This window comes from Maylandia zebra, linkage group LG22 (assembly GCF_041146795.1).
Source record: "Maylandia zebra isolate NMK-2024a linkage group LG22, Mzebra_GT3a, whole genome shotgun sequence".
NCBI classification, from domain to species: Eukaryota; Metazoa; Chordata; class Actinopteri; order Cichliformes; family Cichlidae; genus Maylandia; species Maylandia zebra.
This window is the reverse complement of record NC_135187.1, coordinates 4,495,739-4,511,830: the sequence shown is the minus strand read 5'-3', so window position 1 is coordinate 4,511,830 and position 16,092 is coordinate 4,495,739. Positions and strand designations below refer to the sequence as shown.

Sequence of the window (16,092 nt, the reverse complement as noted above, 5' to 3'; positions counted from 1 at the left end):
TCTTCTTCTTCAAATGGCAGTTTGTTTTTTTTATTTGTGCTGCAAAAGATAATCCACTTTGTTTATGCTGAATACATTTGAACACTTCTTTAACAATAAAATATTAATTTCTGCCAACGAGTATCTGTGCAAGAAAAGCAAGATTATGTAGCAAATAACCAATCAAATAGCTATAGGCTAACAGGCAATCAGCCCAAGCCTGGAATAAATTTGCACCATCTGTTTTCTGAGCTAAAGGCTATGTGAATGAAATAGCAGTTCAACTGCTTGAATGATGAAGGATGTAGCGCTTGAAGCTTGAATTATACAAAGCACTAAACATAACATATGTCACCAAGTTTCCCTCCTTTGTGGAGATGCAATATTAAATAACTTTTACACAATATATTTTTTTATTTGAAAAATACCTTTTAAATATAATTAATTACTTAAATCATGTATTTCAAAATTGTGCTTACATACTTAACCAAGTGCTTTGATTCAACTAGCATATTTGCATCAATGGTCCTAAATGAATTTTAAGGTGGGCAGAAGGTATTTTTATATCCACTCTGATGGACGTGATGATGTAAGGAGTGTATTGCATGAAAAAGGGGATTTTCTTTCTTCCCATATTTAAAAATATGCAACTAGTTTAATATTATTTACAATTTAAGTTCATTTAATTGTGCGACAGATTCCTGGGTTGCAGCTTTAGGAGGCAGAAATGCCACGGTGGAAAGTATGAACCGGCCCTCCAGGCAAGACAGAGTTTCAGAGCTGTGAGTTTAGCGATGAAATGCCAGGGAGTGGAAATAGAGTCACCGGGATCCTAAAATACTTTCACACCTGTCAGGCTCAGTCCTCATTGATCTTACTCCACCACGTTCTACCTTCAGGTGCTGGTGTGGGCCTTTTTCGCTGTCATCTTCCTGGCCTCCTACACTGCCAACCTGGCTGCCTTCATGATCCAGGAGGAGTACATTGACACGGTGTCAGGGCTGTCAGATAAGAAGGTATGATATGGATGGATGGATGGATGGATGGATAAGTGATTTACAAACAGGTGAATAGTCATATGATGGACTGAATGGTTAGCAAGAAATTCCACATATTTGATATTGAGAGAATCATGGGTATTTTACCTGATTTAAAACTTACAACACCAAAGTCTCCCAGACTCAGGGTCATCTTTCAAAATAAATACAACCCTGTTTCCAAAAACATGGATTGCTGTGTACAATGAAAAATAAATGAATAGAGAGAGATGCTAACACGTTCTCCGGGTCAAAGGTCATTTTGGGTGGAATAAAGAAGCAGGGAGAAGCCGGAATCTCTTCACTGGGATCACAAATCCAAATTTTAATTCATCTTTGCACATCACAGAGAGTATATCACCCGTCTGTTATCGCCACAGACTAAAAGAAGCTACAGTTCCCTCCCCCTCATACCTTCAGCAAACCAACATCTTTTTGGAATCGGGGTTGTAAATACGATTATGCCACAAATATTGCACTCTCTCATGTCTGCCTTTAAGAGAGCACATCAGAATAGCTTAAGTTAACAGAAGTGGAAAACTGTGTACTTTCCTTTTTTTATTATTTAGATTTTTCCAGCGCAGTTTCACCACAACTCACAAAACTGTGTCCCGCTGCTTTGACACTTTAAAACCTCATCTGTTTTATCAGTCTCTCTCTGCTTCTGAGCTCTTTAGAAAAGTGTAGCACAGGGGCTCTTCTTTGAAAGTGAAGTCTTTGAATCTTTGCAGCTCTTCATCCCGCAGCACGGATCGGCTCCTCTCCCTCATTTCAGCTACCACTCTTTAACTTCCGTCCTTCCTCCTGTCACTTTAATCTCAGCCCACCTCCTCTTCTTCTTCTTGTGCAGTTTCAGCAGCCAGCAGACCAGTACCCACCACTGCGTTTCGGCACGGTGCCAAATGGCAGCACTGAGGAGAACATCCGCTCCAACTATCCCAACATGCACCAGTATATGATTCGCAACAACCAGAAGGGTGTAGAGGAAGCCATTGACAACCTCAAGACTGGGTAAGGATAGAAGAACTATTAGCAACCACTTGGAGTGTGGATTGAGTGTGGATTTGTCATGTGAAATAGAAGAAATTAAAGCCTACGTGTTCGGTTAGATACGAACAGAACAATATTGGAAGTAGATCGGGACTTGGAAGAGCATGAAGTAAAAAATGTCAGATATTGTTACAACCGAACGCAACCACACTCTGCCTGCACTAGACATCTCATTTCTACAAATATACTCTTTTAAACAGCACCCAGATTCAAGTTAAAGCTGCACATTTTTGACAACAGCACTTACTTTAAACAGATACCGTGCCATCTCCCCTGGTTTTTATATATCTTTTATTTTTAACTTGAGGCGGTGTTGTCGTCCACGCTCGGTTCAATTACAGGAGCCGTTTTTGCCTGACTCACCCTGTTAGCGCATTGATCTGCCTTGCCTCGGGAGCCACAGCAAACTGTTGTAACCTGTGCAGCCCCATCAGGATCATGGCTACTAAATGCAGTTGGAGAAGAGGTGTGGAGGGCTGGAAACTTTTAAATAATACATGCTAGCAGCAACCGCAGTGCGGTGGGAAAATTGCGCCATCTCAGCACTGGCTGACACTCGGGCGCCTCTTGTCTTCAACGGGGGTGGGGGGGTTTATTATACGCCTGTGGGACTACAAAGTACACAAAGCACTTTCCATAAAATATACACTCGCTCATTGCGTTTGATGTGGAAGCGGGCGAGGTGGAGGGGAAAGGGGGGAGTGATGCAGATTAGGGTTCAAATGTTTAATGGGACAAGCAAGCACACACACACAAGCCAGCAAGTAGCGGGCACAGTCTTTAGTAGATTTGACGTAGCGTGTTATTAAAACACAACGATGCATTCCTTTTTATCATACTCACTTGTCCTTCTTGCCCCTCTTACATTAATTTTCCACCTCTCTCTCTATCTCACTTCAATCAGTCTGTCCGTCGTCTCTTTCATTACACACTGTTTATCTACCTCTTCCTTATCCTTCCCTCTCATCCTGACATTATAAACAAAGGAAATATCCGTCGAGGCAAAGTGATATGAAGATTTCTGTTTGATTTGCCTGCCATGGCACTGAGCACCGCCTCTCCATCTCATCTTTTCTCCTCCTGTGCTTTCCTTTTCTTCTCATGATGATTTTTTTTCTGTCCTTTGACTGGTCTATTCCTCCCTCTCTCATTAACTCCTTGCTCCCAGTTCATCAACTCCTGTATGCTTCCTTTGCCACCCAATAATAATATCTGAACTTCCCTTTTCTCTCCTTTTGCTGTCAGCCACCTCCTCCCCTCCTGCTTTGTGTACCCTCTTCGTCACCTTTTTTTTAAAAAATCTTCCACCCTTCAACTGAGTGCTTTCCCCCCAGTAACAATTTCGTGGATCTGTGCAGCTCCCTGAGTGTGAATATAAATGAATGTGAAGTAGAAGAGCAGGTGTAGTGACAAATCTATCATCCGCTTCTCAGATGTACATCACCAGTGTGAGCTGAGCTGTTACATTTAATCCATTACTTGATGATGAACTGTTGTAATTCACTTTTGATGTATATCCATTTTGCACTGCTTCTACTCCAGTAGCAGATTTCAAATGATTCATTTTTTCCCTATACTTTAATCTTGAGATTTTTTTTCTTTTTAATTATTACTGTTACTACTGGATCACTGGAGAAGATTCTTCCTGGAGTAATTTATATTTGGTGGTATGTCTCTGCCCTTGCATGTGCACAGATAGAAAGCCTGAGGTGAGAGAGCAGCATGCAGAAACAATCTGGCATCAGTGAGAAGTGATATAACAGTGATCAAATGAGATGTGGCATTAAAAGAAGAAGCTAGGACGGAGCTGGGTTTCAGATGTGCAGAAACCACGGGGAGGCTCGCTGTTATCAGCCGGTCTGTGAGGATTACAGTCTGAGCTTCAGTTCTTGTCTTGCCTGAATTAATGCTAGTCTCAATCTTTTAGATTATTATAACTAAGAATTTCCTCATTTTCCCAAAGAGTGAAACCACAGGCTGTGTAATTATCACACCATATGATGTAGTGTGTGAATTTAGGAAACCCTCCCATGACACCCTGGGAGTTGCAGTTTTGAGAATGGCACTTGGTCAGTTTCTAATTCCTAAGATATGTACAGCTGGATAATGTTGCAAAGAAAAAATGCATATAAATGCAACTGCATCACAGAAAACTCCTTATATCTGCAACATGATTCAGATATGAACCACATTATCCAAAGTAGCTACAAAACCACTGCTGTAGAAAATGAATTAAAGCTGGTTTGATTGATTGGTAATTTATTTCAACATGTGAACAATATACATTTAGAAGAGAAAAATAAGAGAGAAAAAAAAATACTATACAAAATACATACAAAAAACGTTCTGATTAATTTAGATGTTGAAAGGGAGTGGGAAGAAGTACACACTTATTTAATCCCAAAACTTTGCCATAAATTATCAGTTAATATCTAGTCAGCTTCCTTACTGATATAATTTGTAATAAAAATAGTGAAGAGATTTCTGATATACTATATACTATAATATCACATCATGATTATTATTATTTTTTTTAAATAGAGATATTCAGCTGTGGGTAGTGACCGAAAGAACGAGATCGCGGATACAAGCGGCAGAAATGAGCTTCCTCCGAAGGGTGGCTGGCCTCTCCCTTAGAGATAGGGTGAGAAGTTCGGCCATCCGGGAGGGGCTCAGAGTAGAGCAGGTGGTCCTCCACATCGAAAGGAGTCAGCTGTGGTGGTTCGGGCATCTGACAAGGATGCCTCCTGGGCGCCTCCTGGGTGAGGTGTTCCGGGCATGTCCCACCGGGAGGAGGCCCCGGGGCAATGTTTGGACTTTGCTTTAATTCCATATTCAGACTGTTCCACAGTTTCACTCCATGAACAGAAACACAAAAGCCTTTTCTTGTAGTACGTACCTTCCCTGTTTTGAAGTTACAAAAACCCCTTAAATTATAACTTCCTTCTTTCAAAAAAAAAAAACACTCTGAATATTACCTGGCAGTTCTTTATTTTTTGCTTTGAATAGAATTTGTGCTGTTTGGAATTTCACTAGATTGTCAATTTTCAATATTTCAGACTGCAAAAATAGTGAGTTTGTATGTTCCTATAACCTGCATTGTGGATGATTCGAATTGCTTTTTTTGAAGAGTAAAAAGTGAATGTAATGTGGTTTTATAGTTATTGCCCCAGACCTCTGCACAATAGCTTAAGTATGGTGAAACCAGTGAACAGTATAGAATATGAAGTGATGTTCTGTCGAATACCTGTTTTGCCTTGTTTAGTACTGCAATGCTACGTGATACTTTGGAATGAATATATCTTACGTGAGCTCTATTATTACCCCCAGAAATTTATTTTCACTGACTCTTTCAATATCAACACCATTTATTTGAATCTTTGCATTTGTATTTAAACTACTATTTCCAAATAACATAAGTTTAGATTTATTCAAATCTAATGATACTTTGTTTTTATCAAACCAGAACTTCACTTTAGTTTTTTCATTTGATTGATTGAATATGTGTGATAACAGATCGTTTTTCACACACATCACCAATGAAACACCTTCCTCTACCTTCTGCCAGGCGCAGTAGGCTGTTATTCATTGTAATAAATGTAAAAGTATCTTTATTTTAAACCGTTATCTTCTCCTGAACATTACCAACTACCTTTTGAGCTTAAAAAGAAATCAAAGACCTTACAACGTAACAAAGGAAATGTCCAAAAGATGCTTTTACTGCTGTTTTAACCTAGAAACACACCTCGGGTCGCTGCTGTTCAGCAGGGTGAAACTACCACCACTAAGAGGTGCTGCTAGGGACTGATAACAACATATAATGGGCATTTGATGGGCTGATAAGATTTGAAACAGGTGGGTATGACTAATGCAGTCCAACAGCTTTGATAACAGCCTTTACATAACACATTTACAGACTGATCTGCCGTAAGATGAATTTCCTAGTTAGCTTTAAATATCATCATTCACAGTGATTTATGGTTTATTTCTTTTTCAGTTAGATTAAATGTTGTCGCAATATACTAAGCCTTACCCAGTCATGTGGTGACTTTGAAAGAAACAAGGCTTTTGTAAACTTCCTGAACATTTATGTAAAAAAAACTGCATTTTTTTGAGTAGCTGCAGTCAGAAATTACAACAACTGTTTGAATTTTTCCTTCTGAGCAAAAGTGAATTTCACATCCTTTGCTTAAATTACCCCCTCCCCTGTCGCTGCATTCAATTATGCTCTATTCAAGCTATTGTAGGAGGAGAATTGGCATCTCTTCCTCCATTTATGAATGTTTCACTGTGTGATTGTTGAAAGTTGGTGAAAAGCTGTTTAGAAAGAGCCCTCTGTTTGCTGATGTCTTTGTAGGGACATTGTCTCACTGCTGGTTTGTCCATCATATCTTGTCATTTTGTTCTCTAGTTGCTTTTGTCATTTAGATCCAGGTCAGTGATTTCCATTGCTTTGTTGTAATTTTCCTCCTTCATTTCTCCCCTGCAGAAAACTAGATGCCTTCATTTATGATGCTGCAGTGTTGAACTACATGGCCAGGAAGGACGAGGGCTGCAAGGTAGGAAATGCATCTGTGCACAGTGATTTCACACCTCTGCACAGTGACACTTTCGTGCATACGGGCAACCATTGCTCAAGTTTCTTTGTCCTATTACCATGTGCAAAAAAACAAAACAAAAAACATAACAAGCATGCTAAATGAGCACTTGTACAAGATGTACATCTGCATTAAATAAATCAAACACACCCAATGCATTTATATTTCCCCCTTGCGGCCTGTAGCTAGTTAATATTGTCATTTCTGGTTGGCACTGGTGTTGATTTATTTATAAGTTTGAGTTTGATACGGCTCCCACAGCAAGAATGAAAATCCTTCCTGGTGATCATTTATAATAAGGTCTGTGGGAGGCCTGAGCTCCCAGCAGCCTCATAGAACAGCCACTGCTGCAGTAATTATTACAACTGATGTGGATCTATATTAATTCCTCCACTGAAACAATATCCCACACTCTGGGATGTCGATATTAGAGCTCAGCCAACTGAATTTATGTGACCGTGACAGTACACAAAGAAATTACAGTTAAAATGAAACTAATTTATCTTTTGCTCATTGCCATCTGCGTCTTCATATCTGGCTCTCTGTGAATTAATGTGTTTGTGTGTATACGTGGATTTATGGACCTTTATGTGTTTAATTCAAAAAGGTTATGACCATCGGCTCTGGTAAGGTGTTTGCCACTACGGGTTACGGTATTGCACTGCACAAGAATTCCCGCTGGAAACGCCCACTGGACCTGGCTCTGCTGCAGTTAGTTGGAGATGGTAAGTTAAAAAGGGACCAGAAAGCAACACGTAAGATGCGCTAGCAGGAAGGACGAAGGAGAGAACAAGAAGCACATAGTTAATGCTCATCTTACCAACTTGAAAACCCCAATAAGTAATAATAAAAGAAAAAAATAGCATAAAGCCAATCACAACCTGGTTGTGTCCTTCACCTGCTCCGGGGCCTCCTCTTGACAGGAGGAGCCCAAAACACCTCACCTAGAAGTTGCCCAGGAAGCATCCTAGTCAGATGCCGGTACCACCTCCAGTGGTTCCTTTCTGAGTCCATTCCAAATCACCATCTCATCACGTATCGCTAAAGGAGTCCAGACACACTTCAGAGGAAGCCCAGTTCTGCTTATCCACGATACCTTTACCACAAATAAAGTTAGGAAAGTAGATCAACCTATAAACAGAGTCATCTATTTCTTGACCACAACAGACCGGTAAAGAGTCCACATTACTGCAGATGCCACTTCAGTATGTTTGTCAATCTCTCCCTCTCACTCATGAACAAACTTAAACTCCTCTATCCGTTTCCAGCTGGGAACCATGGCCTCAGACTTGGAGGAGCTAATTGTCTCCCAGTGCAAGCTGGACGAAATGACTCAATGAAGTCATGATCTCCAGAACAGAACCTGAAATCTGAGACCATTGAACTGATACCCCCACCCACTGGGTGTGCCTGGACATTCTGTCCATAAATATTTTAAGCAGAATTGATGACAAAGGGACGGCCTGCCTGCGCAGTCTGACTTTTGTCTGCTGATACGAACCAAGCTCTCACTAGGGTTGTTTCAGAAAGAGCTAAAAGCGACTGAAGCTAGTCAGACACTTCAGGCACTGATAACACCCAATTTGCCTCATGCTTTGCTCCTGTTGGCCTGTAACAGGAGGAGGAACAGTTACTACCTTGCTGTCTATATTTCAGGAGCAAAGGTAATACTTTTGTCAAGTAGGTCTTCCAGCTGAGCATTAGACAGTCACATCAGGAGGTAGAGTTTTCCTGTCTCCTAGGAGAGTCATTGCTGCTCAGACTGGGGCTCTTTTTATATACAGCATGAGCATCACATGCCCCAGCTCTCAGGTGCACAGTCACATTCCCAACATTTGGATTACTGGGAAGTTCCTCATGTATATGATGAAGGTAATACTTTTTTTAAATGATTGACAGAGTTTTATTATTGTCACGTTATGTTGTATTTTACTTTAATTTTAGACTCATAGAATATATTAATTGAACAGATAGTTTAATTTATTAAAACTGTGTAGGGAGAAGTGGATCCTTCAGACCGGGATCCTCTGAGACCCCAAACCATTGTTCCTAAAAAAAAAGCACCAAATTAAAGTATGAACAGAAAATAGTAATGTCAAATCATTAGCAACAACGTGACAAAGTCATAAAATATTGAAATGTAAAAAAAGTTCTGTGAGATCTTTGAGAGGTCTGTTCAACAAACAATGGTTAAAGGAGACCAATCACACCTTGGATTTGTATTTAAACTACTATTTCCTGGATTCTCATGCTAAACAGGGCCAAACTTTTAAGTAATGAGGTCAGTGTATCTATATGGTATAAGTAGCTGAAATGGCAGTGAATCAAAATCTACTCTAAACTCTGTGTTTCAGCCAGTTTTTGTTCCACTCTTGGCTCTGTATGATGTTAGTTCTTACTAAGAGCATGGAGGTCCCAGTCATCTGCTGTTGAAATCTTCTGTTGAGCAGAGCTAACTCATCAGACAACTGGATTAAACATACAGTCTCCTCAAAGCTAAACAGTGGATTTCAGTCAGTGGATATTATATATATATACCTAATAAGGATTATGCTGAGCTACATGTCATGCAAAGCTACTCTGTTACAGCTCAGTTAGCTTATTAAGTTACTTGATTTCGATCGCCATTGTTGGTCGCCATTTTCTTTGCACTCCCACCGCATTTCATGTAATCTCCTTACTGCCCACCAGCAAACAGCACATTCAAAGGAAGAGTAGTCACATGTCCAAAACATTTATTACATTCATGTCTGTATTCATGACTGCAGTACTGAGGACTATATTAATTTTCCTTTTTAAATGATCCTTTCATTAATGCGTCCTAATTACTGTGCTAATTACTACAGAAGTAAAAGGTAATTCTGATACGCTACTTATGCCGTTTGTCCCTCTTACACCATAACCGCTCCACAAACCAAGACATGTCAAAAGCTTTGATTGAGAATTACTAAGGAATCTGCTCATTAGACCCCAAAATATGGAGTTAGCACCCAAGGTCACCAAGTTATGCGCCTCTGTAAACAAAATCAAAAACCTTGCAGAATCTAAACATGCTGTTCAACCTCACTGACATGGGTCGATTGGGAAGGTGGCAACACTTTTAGTGAAAATGCAGCTAAAACTTACATTTTTAGGGTAACAGCAGGTTGACCAGGAGTCCTCTTTATGAAGATTATCCAAGTTTTATACATTTTAAAAATGGCTGGGTCATGATGTTCAGGAAGAGCGTGTACTGGAGAAAAAGGTTTTATTTATTTATTTAGTTATTTTTTTTAATGTTTCTAGTTCTTTAATTCCACTGCAAATGAATAATGATCAAAAAGTTTACACAGGTTTTGTGGTGATGGTTGAGTGTTATAGGAGGATAAAGTTTAAAGCTGGGGGTGAGGAAGAGAAAAGAGGGATGTGGATGGAGAAAGGTGTGATAGGTGAGGGTCAGTAGAGAAATTAAAGAGGTGGTGGTTGTGAGAGAGAGGAAGATCAATAGAGAAGGTCAGAGGGAGGAGGAGCAGAGAGGAAGAGGGAGGGTCGTGTGATCTCTGCTAAAGCTGTCAGATAACACGTACACACACTTGCACACACACATTTCTCTTTTTCTGGTTCATACACTCAGTAACACTTCCCATATTCTCTGTCTGACCTGATTATACACAAATACACATACTGCACAGCAGACTTCAGACAGACTTCACTCCTCTAAATATTTTACCCTCAAAGTTATTGTTTGGTTTGTTGCATACACATTTTGCCTGTTTTTTTTTTCCCATCCTCTGACTTATAGTCTGATAGTAATTTCAGCCTCTTTGCATTTTCTTAGGTCTCTGTTGAATTTCAAGACTTCAGTTTTTGATTGTGTTGCTCATGATGGATCACAGAAACTGGATTTAAACACAGCTCTTCTCAGACTTTGTTCATGCTGCTATGACGATATCACATTTGGTGATCATGAACATTTCCAAGAACTCTGGCTATTTATGTGTTAATCACATTTTTATTTACATATTTGTCATTAGTAGCTCAGTAATGGCAAAGCGTCCAAAGAAGATTGATGAGTGGATCTGTTCAGCACAGAAAGAAACAGGAGACACAAGAGGTTTGGAAAAAAACACAGATCTGAGGAGCAGTGAAGGAGCTCAAAGCGCTCATTGGTACTACAGAGTACATTTAAACAGTGGTAATGTTAACCAGCCTGTTTCTCATTGTTTCAGTCCTGGTCTCTTAGCATGCAGCTGAAATACTGAATACTTGAACCTCTGGGTTGTTTGTTTTAAATAGTCTCCAATAAAGTTACAGCAAATCCTGCAGACAAGTGAACATGATCTGTGGCACCAATTCAACATGATGACACTGAAAACAAGAGAAGGTTCATAGAATTTTGTGGATTACAGCCAAAGGAAAACATGAGATAAATCTACATTTCCAGCTGTATTTGAACATCCATCCGTCTTTCACTTATCCAAGTTTAGGGTTCAGGGAGGCAGGAGTCTATTTCAGCGGCTTGCTGTCTTGTCAGAGGTCAGGAGGTACAGTGAGGAAGAGCCTGGACAGGTCACCAGTCTGTCGCAGTCACATTCGAACTTTCAAACTTTCCAAGTGTGACAAAATAAGAAACACGTACTAAATAAGTACACTCTAAAAAATGTTTTGTTGGCTCAACTTAAAAAAATTGAGGTAACAATTTCCACTCAGCTTTTTAAGTTACAAATTTTGCATATTATTAAGTAAATCCAGCAAGTAATTTTTAGGTTTGGCTAACTCAACTGGTTCAACAAACCAACATGATTTACTTTGACCTGTAAAAGCATAATTAAGTTTAAGCAACCTAATATTAATTTAGAATTTCTGGTAATATTGAGTTGACAAATTACATTAGTTGAGTTAATCTAACTTACTTTTTTACATATATCCTACTCACAATTATCCATGCAAACATAGCCATTTAAATTATTCCAGCTGATGAAACAGTTTATTGCATAACATTTTCGAAGTAATACACTTCTGTGTCATACAACATAAATCAAACATTACAGCAGCCCTTTAATTATAAATGAGTGGGCAAAAACAATAATATATTTCAGTACAATTCCTCCGCAAACAACCTCAGTAACAAAAGAAAATGTAGCATGTTTATTACTTGGACAAGGTGTGTTGAATCAGAAGCTAAAACATACCAATTCACTTCGTTTTTCTTCATCCACAATGGTGTCTACAACTTCTGATTAACTGAACACACCAGCCAATCAACAGTGTTTAGTTATTAATAGAAACAAGCAGAGCAGTGGGGCCTGATGACCGACTTTGAGAACCACTAAGTTTGTACTTAAGAGACATTACCCGTTGGCTGGCTTTAAGCCCATCAAGTTCCAGAAACACCTTCTGGAATACCTCTAGAGTGTTCTTTACTTGTTTGGGGTAGCTCAGATTGAGAGCGTATATAAGTCCCATCATTAAGGCACATGCTCTGGGCACATCAAGGTCTTCCAGGACAGCTGTTCCTTCAATCACAATTTTAGCGACGGCTGGAAGAGACACTGCTGCACGTCTGGTGACTACGATCTTTACCACTTCTTCTGAGAACTGTTCTTCACCATCCTGGCAAGTAGGTTAAAAAGAAACATGTCGGTATTTTATATGCTATTTAAAAATATAACACAAAACAATGTGAGATTTACCTACCAGCTGTTCTCTGAAGAGATCCTCTTCTTTCTCTTTCAAATACACCACCAGGCAACGGATTGCGACCTCTCTTCTTGTTTCCACCGAACTCTGGAGAATAAAAAAGTTTACTAGGCCAAAAGTCAAACACATTACATTCATAGGACTAGCGTTTTGCTAATTATTGATTTAATTTTTGTTTTTAACAAATAAACAATTAAATTTTTATAACTTGAATTTAATCTGTTACATACTGCCCTGCTTTCAATGCACCCTTTGCTAGCAGTAGGTTAAGGTGAGTGAAAGTAAATGTAACCTAGATTTGGAGACTATTTCAAACAGTTTTTGTTGAGCTCTAAGGACTATAAAAGACTACAAAGGCTTACCAAGGCTTTTGAGTTAAGTTATTTTAAGTATAAAACCTTCTCTAAAACACCACAATGAAACACTGAAAAGATGAATCCAAAAACTAAATAAATAAATAAATCTACAGACTGTAATTTAAAATTGGAAAAATTGTGTCATATCCAAATGTGTGAGAGAATTTTCTTTTTAATTATTTGAAGACCACTGTTGACATGCTACAATCCCACACTTCACATTATGCTTACAATTACAGAAGGTAACGAAAGCAAGTCTTATGTGCACACACACAATTTTGTTTTTTTCTTGCTAGGTCAACTAACTTTAACCTCAGGCATATTTCACATTTGAGCTTAAAATATCAATACATTTGATAGAAATACTTTTACTCACACTCTGTCAGTAATTAGTTACCTCACCCAAGACCGTCGAAACACAAATTTACTCTGACACCATGGTAGATAAAAATGCAGGCAGCTGCTGACTGGTTAATTTGAACATATACAGGTTCAAATTGAACATGCTGTGCTGTCTGCAAGGTCTATCAGCTAACCAAATGCACCCTGACAAGTGACAAATTTTAAGTATAAGTGGAAAAATTGACAATTGCGAGGAACGTTTGCAAGCTAAAAGAAAGCTAGCTAACAACTTTAACTTTAGCAACTTTACTATGCTAAACTATGATTAAAACCATCAAATTTAAAGTGTACAAATATAACTTGTAATTAATCTATTTTGAAATTCAATGCTTAGTTAACTCACCGAACACAGTCTAGGGGAAACACACCTCTACTCCCACAAAGTGATAAGAATGCAGACAACTGCTACGCCTGTGATGATACGAACATATGCTACGGGGTTACCCTCTGCTGTATGCATGGTCTCATACACACCTATGGCTAACCAAAGTAACCACCAGAGTGACAGATTTAATTGACAGATTTCATTAATAACAGGAAAAAATACAAACGCTCTTTTATACTTTTATAGAGTAACAACTAGCATAACACAGAGTGTCAATTCACATCATGTAGCTGCCATTGTCAGACTAAACTTAAGCAGTAAATTCCTGTAACTAGTACATATTTATAAAAGACTATAAAACAAGAAACTTACCAGGTAGTGGTGCCAACCTCTGTTTTTTTCCGTTCCGTCTTTTTTTATGGCAGTTGTAATTATTTTTTCGTTATGGTCCAGTTATGGGCAGGTCAAACACGAAGGATGTTCAAGCTCACTTTTACATGTTACACAAACTTAATATTTTGTGTTGTTGATTGATGACAAAAGTATTTTGTTCAATATACTCAAACATTTAAGTTAAGGAGGTGTTTATTAATTTCTGTGTTGCACTGACTTATAACATTGATTAGTCAACTCACTGAAACGTGTACATGTAGACAACTTACTTTTTTAAGTAGAAAAATGCTTTTTTGTTAAGTTCTACCTACAAACACCATGAATATTTTTTAGAGTGTAGATACCCAGCTTTGGTCTTTTCTGATCATTTCTGGCAGCAGAGGTCGTTTTTATGAAAGCATTTGTCAAGTTTCTGCTGTGCCTATTTCTAACCAGATGAAATGTTCTGTTATTTTTCCTTTATGCGTCAGCACTGATTCTGAATACAAATGTATTAAAACTGCATTTGAACTATGAGAAAAAAGAATATCAGGAATGAATTTGTACCCAATGAACTACAAGGACTACAACATTCATTCAGATGAATTCTGGTGTTAGATATTTGTAGACTATGTTTCAAAAACATAGTTTAATATATTTTATAGAACCTGTAGGCTGTTGTCAGCTGGGCCAAAGACTTCCTGTTCAATGTACGAAGGAATTCAGTTATGCATTTAAAATTTTACACCTTTCAAAGCCTTAATTTGAAATACCGAAGGAAAACAGATGTTGTAAGGGATTTTTAAGGAGCATACAATTCTGCTGGTTCATAGAAAATTATAAATAACAATGCAAAAAAAAAAAATGCTTAGACCACAGAGAGAAGGGATGAACGCAGGTCTGGAGTCTGTGTGTGTGAGAGTTGAGAGGGACACAGCAGGAAGATCTTGACAGCCTGGTGGACGAAGCTGGATGGAAATTAGCTCCTAAACATTGTCAGATCCTGCCTGGATCTATGCAGTGTTATGATGTAACAAAAAATGCTTAAAGTTATCCAGTAAATGTCAGTATATTAATTAAACCATGTGACAATGCCAATAACCCCTAAACCACTGACAAACAGGAAAGTTGGAAAAGTCACAAAGACGATTAGCACACACATATCTGACAACAAAAGACATAAAATAAAACTATCCTTTAAAAACCAACGCCACACACATTCTTACTGGCTGTCCTTTCTCATACCAAAAATATTTGATATATTTATATACAAATATCTGATTACATGGCTTATAAGTCTTATCTGCAAAGCTGACATATGATTGGTTCCTATAGTATTTTATAGTGAAAAGCTAGAAAAGCCAAATTGAGCAGATGTCATTAAAATGCATCGGCCTTTAGGTAAAGTGGATTCCTCCTGATCTGAACAGATAATAGAGAGTAGAAGAAGTGGATAAAAATCTGAAAAGCACACCTGCATAAATAGGTAATGATGTTATTTATCCAGGGCTGTGAATAACATCCACGTTCTGTGTAATAATCCCAATTTGATTAAAAAACAATAATTGTGTGAACAGCACTAGAGGACCTCCTCAAACTGCATTTCACATATTTGGCTAATTGTGATAATTGCGCTCTTTAAAATCTCAACACCGAGCTACAGCAGTTTCATAACCAACCCCAAAGACATGACATGAATTCATCATGCACTGCACAAGCAGCGTGGCCCTTTAAGAGTCCTATAATGTTTCCTAGCAATGCATCTCTTTGTTAGAGTGCTGTCGTTTCCTTTCTTAGCACATGACTGGTCAGTCACCAAATTGCCTACTCTGGGGAGCAATTTAGCCTCTTCGCAATTAGAGAGAGCGAGAGGCAGGTGGAAAATGCCTCAGTGGCAGCGGTGACAGCAGCTCCCAGGGGAAGAGAACACTGGAGGCTGATGGTATGTGATACAAAATGTTCAAACAGAGATGTGTGAGTTTGTCCTTAAAATGAGATGTCTAGCTGTTTGGTTGGATGACAACCACGACTGCAAAGCTGTCGATGTAGAAAAAATAGAAGAAATTATTTTTAAACGCTGGGTCCTTAAACTTTTTAACATATTATTAAAAAGTTCAAGTTTCTTCTACTTTTGTTGTTTGTTTCCGGCTTCTGAGAGGATTTTAGTTCCCATTTGGTACCAATGTAGTATTGAGAAGTCATGTTTGATCAGGATTTGGTTGCATGCAGGTAAGCTAAAGCTAAAATCTAAACAATTTTGTTATTTAGCACCTTTTTTAAATATTTTATGTGCA

The 16,092-nt window shown here is 38.5% G+C and overlaps 1 protein-coding gene and 1 long non-coding RNA gene across 2 annotated transcripts in view; one reads left to right on the top strand and one right to left on the bottom strand.

Moving 5' to 3' along the window:
• The window catches only part of grin2da (glutamate receptor, ionotropic, N-methyl D-aspartate 2D, a), a 259,454-nt gene that overhangs the window by 221,994 nt on the left and 21,368 nt on the right, over positions 1 to 16,092 (top strand). Inside the window, exons 13-16 of the mRNA XM_024798509.2 lie at positions 879 to 995; positions 1,867 to 2,027; positions 6,556 to 6,625; positions 7,272 to 7,389. Of these exons, the coding sequence (XP_024654277.2) occupies positions 879 to 995; positions 1,867 to 2,027; positions 6,556 to 6,625; positions 7,272 to 7,389 (466 nt within the window). The remainder of the gene's footprint in view (positions 1 to 878; positions 996 to 1,866; positions 2,028 to 6,555; positions 6,626 to 7,271; positions 7,390 to 16,092) is intronic.
• Positions 11,725 to 13,957, bottom strand: LOC143414706 (uncharacterized). The gene is made up of 3 exons (XR_013095395.1): positions 13,445 to 13,957; positions 12,341 to 12,430; positions 11,725 to 12,256 (listed from the first exon to the last, which is right to left on the bottom strand). It is a non-coding gene; the product is annotated as an uncharacterized LOC143414706 (long non-coding RNA).